The sequence below is a fragment of the Corvus brachyrhynchos genome, unplaced genomic scaffold (genome assembly GCF_000691975.1).
Source record: "Corvus brachyrhynchos isolate BGI_N302 unplaced genomic scaffold, ASM69197v1 scaffold80, whole genome shotgun sequence".
Classification (NCBI taxonomy): Eukaryota; Metazoa; Chordata; class Aves; order Passeriformes; family Corvidae; genus Corvus; species Corvus brachyrhynchos.
The window spans coordinates 14,710,929-14,717,739 of NW_008236769.1; the positions used below are offsets into that span (position 1 = coordinate 14,710,929).

General features: G+C 47.8%; 1 protein-coding gene across 1 annotated transcript in view; it reads right to left on the reverse strand.

The window, feature by feature from the left end:
* FABP1 (fatty acid binding protein 1) overlaps nucleotides 1-415 on the reverse strand; it is a 3,644-nt gene extending 3,229 nt beyond the window's left edge. Inside the window, exon 1 of the mRNA XM_008645115.2 lies at nucleotides 253-415. Within this exon, the coding sequence (XP_008643337.1) occupies nucleotides 253-319 (67 nt within the window). The 5' untranslated portion in view covers nucleotides 320-415. The remainder of the gene's footprint in view (nucleotides 1-252) is intronic.
* Between the last annotated feature and the right edge of the window lie 6,396 nt (nucleotides 416-6,811).

Genomic DNA, 6,811 nt, shown 5'->3' on the forward strand with positions numbered 1-6,811 from the left:
GCAAGCCATAAAACTTTACCCATCATCTCTTGACCCCCAGCCCCCAAGACAGAGAGGTGCTTTCTCTTCTATTTTGAGATCATATCTCCACACATATACATTTAAAAGCCCAACAATTACAAGGTGACAGACAGAAATAGGAAACCTAAGAGATGTCTCAATCTACATCATCAGCACATCAGAACAGTTGGCTGCCAAAAATCATTGGGATCTGAGGGGGCAAAGCAGCACATAGCACATGCAGGCACTTACCAAGGGCTTTCATAAAGGGCTCAAAGTTTTCCTGGGACTGGAGCTCGTACTTTCCGGTGAAGCTCATGGTGGAAAGGGTCTCTGTGCTCCTAACACAAGAGAAGGTGCCTTGCTGGTAAGCAGAACTTGGTTTTATATCATCCTTCTGCCTTAAAAGTTGGCCAGAGGTAAGATGATGTAATTAGTTTATGGGCATGTTCAAACATTAACGTAAAACTGGGCAACGGTCAGTGATAAATTGCCCTACAATTTACAGACTGCAATTTACAATGTGGGGGCAGGGAACACCCCATAAGATCCATTTCATGGAGGCCGCAATGTGGCATCCATAAACAAATGATAAAAAAAATAATAATTGTGCAGAGAGGTTCGTTATCAGAGGAACGAGCCAAATCATCTAATGATCTTGCAGCGTGGAAGCACGCATCTGAGGAGGAGAACGTGGTGACTGTTATCCCCTGGAGCTGACACTGGGGGGCTTCTGCTCGCTGGTGGGTGCACAGTGGGTCTTTATCACTGGCAGAATAGTGGCTGCACGCTGCCAGGGACTGACTGGCTCACAGACCTGTTCTGGTGGGGTTTGGTGTAACCCAGATGCAGCAGTAGCCCAAACCCATCATTGTCCCCTAAGAAAATGACTCCAGATCAATTGCTGGCCTTGCACTGGCCCACCTGAAGACTGCAGATTGATTCAGGCTCCACCACTATGGCCCTGCATGGATAGAGAGCTGGTGCCAATAGTGATCTACCAAACCCCTTTCATCTCCTTTCCCCATAGGGGCTACAGTCACTCGTGTACTGAAGGAGCATTCCAGCCCTTGGAGCTGCAACTCTCCCAAGTGCCACATCAGAAGAAGGGCTAGCAGCAGCCTCCAAGCTGAGCCCCATTCCTCCCTCCAAAGTAGGACTCAGAGCTGGGCTCCTCTGCCAGTCTGGTCCCTTTGGCTGAGAGTCCCAGATTGCTTCACGGCCTCTGAGCAGCCATCCTCTGGGTCTGGACTCCCAGGCTCGGCTTCTTGCCTCAATGAATTCCTCCTGCCTCCCAAAGTCAGCTCAGGGATTTTCCACCTTTTCACTCACATTCCTTCTCCTCTTTGCAATTCTTCTGTTTTCCCTTCTCCTAGCACCTTTGTCCTTTCTTGAAGTGAAATCATGGATAAGAATGAAAAAGATCTATCTCTTTCCAATTTGGAGACACTGTCAGAGCCTTCTGCTGCCTCCTGTCCCGCTCCTGCTGGCTCAGCCCCGCTCTCCGTGCTGCAGGAGAGAGCCTCAGTTTCTGGTTAATTAGTACAGGCAGTGTCTGCCAGATGAGGCAGGAGAGGGAAAACCTCAGCTGGTTGGACGGACAGTGGATGAAGTTGGCTGGGAGGGGAGAAAATCTGTAGGGACATCATGCCTACACATTGTGGAGGGAGCCAGGCAGGTTCAGAGAGCATTCATGGGGGGGTGGGTTGACTCAGCAATTTCTCCAAACAGCTTTTTTGCTGTTTTCCCTTTTATCCCCTCAGGAATTACATCACCTTAGGAATTTCATTTTGTTTTTATGCCTGTCTCAAGTGAATACCCCGGTGTCACATGGGGCTGTGCTGACATGTCCCTTTTCAGTGTCCTCTTCATGGGGACAGTGGTGACTGACCTCTTCTGCTGTGTCCTGGCAGCAGCCCAAGTTGGTAGATCCCTGCCTCCTGTCAGCCAAAGTTCTCTGGCCATGGGCCACCTGGAAGCACGTGTGCCTCCCACCTATTCATGCCCTGGACCTCTGGCTGCTCCTCCAGGCAGTTCAGGTCCCCTCTCTTTCCATGATGGGGAGAGATATTAGGCTTGAAAAAACTGCAGAGTTCCCAGGCCCACCGTGTCCATGGAGACGAAGCACCTAAGGGCTGGATGTCACTCATCAAGTGTTGAAAGGGGAATATAATTGTCCAGGATTCTCTTGGTAACTGGGCAGAAAGTTTTCCATTCACAGAAATGGATGGCTTATGGGAGAATTCACCCCGTTTGGACCCCAAGTTGTTTTCTGTAGGCATCCTCTCCTTCTCTGCTTACTGTGAATAGCTATAGCATATCTGTGCTCCTGATTTGCTGCTGGATAAATGGGGACTGTGAATCACTGCTGGAAAATTTGGAAATGTGACCATCTTATTTTTGATCAATGGACAAAAATAAAACTTCTTTGTGCTCTGTTGGGCTCAATGTTCTTTTAATTTTCTTTAGCAAAAAAAAAAAGAAGTTAGTATTAAGAAAAGGAGAAATGCTTATTGAATGAAATTTGGCCAAGGTAATTAATATCTAGCCAGGCCTGCTGAGCAAATGGCAGGTGAGATAAACTTAATCTCAATAGCAAAGTTCAGAATACTTGTACATCTCCCCATCAGAATATGGGATCTTTTAAAATACGATATCACTTTAACTCTCCAGAGCCAAGAAAATGCACCTGATTTGAACTAACTCGAGGCCATGTCAATTGATAATTTGATTAAAGTAAATCCATTCCCCAATACCTAAATCTGGTTTGTATAAAGAGAAAAGGCATGGATCATTTTCAAAAATTATTGAGGAAGCTACATCTTGTGGGAAGTCAGCAGGTACTTCTGTCTTTAATTTGTTTTGAAAATAAAGCATAGGGTCTTAGAATCTTGTTAGAAAAAAAGGAGTGAAGTGTCTTATTACTGCTTTTTGCACCTGAATCAGAGATACGGACATGCAGATCTTCTCAGGCAAAGATATCACCAGTGGATCAGCCATGGTCTGGGCCAAATGTCAAATCCCACCTGCTCTGGCTCCCTGGGTACTCATCCTGGGTCTCCACCACCCACCTCTTGGAAGAAGGTGCTCAACCCAGACCTCCCAAAGTTCAGTTTGTGGCTGGTGTCTCATGTTATACCATCTTCCATAATCAAGAAGAGTTTGGCTCTGTCACCTCTGTAGCTGCCTGTGGAGCAGTTGCATCCTTTTAGGACTTCCCCTCAATTCCCTGGGATTCCTGATCTCAGCTCTCACTTTCACTCAGTGTCTGGGAAGCCACCCACCTACCTGCACTACTTCTTGAAGAGTTGGACATTATATCCAGATTTTGAGATTTAGGGCTCCTACAGAAAAAAAAAATCTCTGCCTCCTCCAGTTCAAAGTGAAACTCTTAATTAAAAGTTCTGAACTGCAAAAATGACTTTACAGTCAAAGCGCTGTGTAGGGAGAGGCATTTTGCTGTAGCCCAGGGGAGGGTCCCTGGCAGCCTTGTGGAGGTCTGGGAATGTCTTCATGTATCTCTACTCCATCACCTCCCTTGCTTCTCTTATCTGTCCCACCAGTGACTCCCCAGACTTCAGGGAGCCCAGCCCCTCACAGCTCTGGGAAGCCAGGGCTGGGCTCCACACTAGGATTTTCCTGGCCCAAATGTGAAAGGCTGCAAGCCAGGACCTTTGATGATTCAGCCCTGGATTTTTCTAGTGCAGGTCCAGTTGAACACCCCAAAACCCCATGCCATATATTTTAAAAGCTTGGCCACAAGCTTGCCAGTCACAGATCCCCGGGTGGGCTTCCCTCTGTCTCAACCTTTGGTATCATTGGGTAATCATTATTTCTGCTGCCCTTGAATCTGGGAACCTGGTCTCTTGCTGGGTTTTCACATCTCTGGTATGACTAGTTTGAACCTTGAGGAGCAAAGGTTTCTTCATCAGGCCACATGGCTGCATTGCTTTGAAAGGTTGGATGGGATGGGAGAAGGTGCTGTTGCTGCTGCTGTGAGCTCTCCATCCCTCTTGGTTTCCGCCAGGTTTTCTTTGTGCTGCATTACCAAGACAGCACTGAGATGAAATACAACACCTTTCCCAGATTTTTTTCTTTTTAAAACAGCCTTGGCAGTCTGCTGGAGACTCCTGCCTCCAAGCTGTAACTTCCAAGCTGCAGACATGCAAGTACCATTTCACATAGGTTTAGATTAGATATGTCATTATCAGAGCCCTGATAAGACTGCCAAAAGCAGTAGCTTGTGCAGAGAGCTGCTGCTTGATAAAGCTTTCCATCGATGCTGATATTCAGAGAACAGCAGTCCTCAGCCCTTGTCATCTCATTGCAAAGGTATCAAAGGGAGCAGAGGGTTGGTATTGCTTCTTCAAGGTCAAGGCAGCTCTATCACTGATAGCACAAGAGCCTTAGCTCTGCTTACCAATGATCACCTGGGCAGCAGAGCTTACAGAAGAGTTGGACTTTGCTGCTGGGATCTTGCTTTAGAGTAGGAATTAAAGCTGCTGGCTCTGCCTCCCACTTCCCACTCTCTTGCCTCCAACATCTGTGAGGTAGTGATGTGGCCTCTCTCCAGGCACATGGACCCGTCTGTTTATGCCCTCAGAGGACAGGTATTGTCCTTGCAGCTTGGCTTTCAGTGGGATGAGGCTGCCCTCCATCCCATAGCCCATTTGTGGAGTCAGGACTGAAAGGAGAAAGGACTGAAAATGGTGCTCATTGCTAATGGAGCTGGTTTGTGCCAGGGCAAGGAAAGAAAATGTTGGGAAAGAAATGGAGCCATTAGCAGTCAATGTTCTTGAGTGAGGAAGGTCGGGAAGAGTTCCCCAAAGCAGAGCCAGTGAACATTTAACCAGTACAGATGGTGCATCTGACCCCACCACACACCTGCAGTGCAAACATCTCCCTCTGATCCAGGCATGTGAAGAGCCCCTGAGACTCAGTGGGGATAAGGAAACCTTCATGTGACCAAGTGCAGGAGACTGGCATGTTGGGATGGAAAGGGAAGCAGCCTCCAAGTGCCCACAGGTGGTCAGATGAACTCCAGTCCTGGAGGGACACCTGGCTGTCACTGTGGGCCAGTGCTCACCTGTCCAGCTGTGCTCCCCTTCATCCTGATTTATCAAGAGCAGCGGCTCACTCAGTGCTGCTCACAGTGGGTTGCAGCTGATTAGTCAAGGAGAGCCTCTCGGGGCCATACAAACGTGGGGAGGAGCCTGTTCCTATCTCTCCCTGAGGCAAATACAGAACCACAATTTAAATATAAAATGAAGGAAAGTCCAGGCAATAACCCCCAAGACCTTCCCTAGCAGATGGTGCTCCGTGGCTGGGGAAAGCAATGAGCCAGGAGTGATGCACCCTCCAGAGGGTCAGCACTGAGGCAGGAAACAGCTGTGAGGAGGGCAGAGAATTGCACGGAGTCTGACAGCAGGTGAGTTTTCACCAGGTTCAGGACCAGGAAGGTGCTCCATGGGGAACAACCATGGTGCCAGCAAGACCAGAGCTGTGGACAAAGCCCAGGAGTGCCACTGCCCATGTCCCACTTGGTCCTGTTTGGTTTGTGATAGTCAAAGTGCCTCCCTGAGCACAAGTATCCCCATTTTGCACATTATGGAGCCTGACTTTCCCAAAGTCACCTGGAGAAGCTGATAAAGCATCTTCCTGCTGCAGTCCCTAGTGGGTGGTCATAGAGCTATGGGATTGCAGAATTTGAGATAAAATTTGGCTCAGGAGTGTAATGTAAACTTTAGCATAGTTGAACCAGATTGCACAACCTTCTCCAGGTAACAGCTTCTCCAATATCCCACCAGGGAAGTCACCACTGCACAATTCCTTGTGCTCCCTTTCTGCTCTACCTTTATGAGTGGGTCTTGCACTTTGGTGTACAAGACCCAAACCACAACACAGATGTCCTTGACCTGGTTGTGAAACACCTTGCTCTGAGGAAAGAGTTGCACCCAGATGTGGGGAAAGGGCAGATATGCTGGCAGCTCCTTGCCCTGCAAAATCAACCAAGGTGGAAAAGTCTATTCTATGCACATTTGTAGATGAGAGGAGGTGTCCCATGTAGAAGTTCTGCCTCATGTCAGCTGAGATACTGACAATTTAGATCAGATTTGAAAGAGGGGGAAAGAACCACCTCTGCTGTAACAAAGATACAGCTTCGTGGATTTAAATTTATTTTCAGTCATACATTTCTGCCTTATATCTCCTTGACATGAGGCTCATATAAATAATTGTGGGTGCACGTTTACCTGTGCAGCTGCAGATACTTTGCAAACTTCCTTAGCCCCCTTCCTGCTGCAGATTCTGAGCCTGAATAAGATGTAGATCTGCCTCTGGGAAAGGCAGAACTGTAATACTTTGATTTCTGGCCAGAACCTTGCAGTTTTTACCTGGAATCTCCCTGTTTGCTCCGTGAGTGTTCACACTTCTGTACGGGAGGGCAAGGGACACACAACTTCAACAACCCCCAGTGATAAGCTCCCATAATTTTTCTCAGCCAACATAACACACTTCCCACTGGGATGTACTCTATGCAGGGTAGTAAATGACATTGCAAAATCCCCAATATCCTGGTCACTCCCTTTCTGGACCTGCCTGCTGTTGCCTGGGCCACTTATAAGTCTGAACGCTTTTGTTTGTATGTGGGTTTCAGACCCCAGACAGCTTGTGGGCAGAGACAGGACTAGGAGATATGGGAACATTTTTGTTCTGCTCAGGGTTATGTGATTTTTTTTTATTAAATTTGGTGCTTTTTGAACCTGGATGAGAGTTGGGGTCCTTTCTGTGTGCCCCTTTCTGAGTGTCTCCA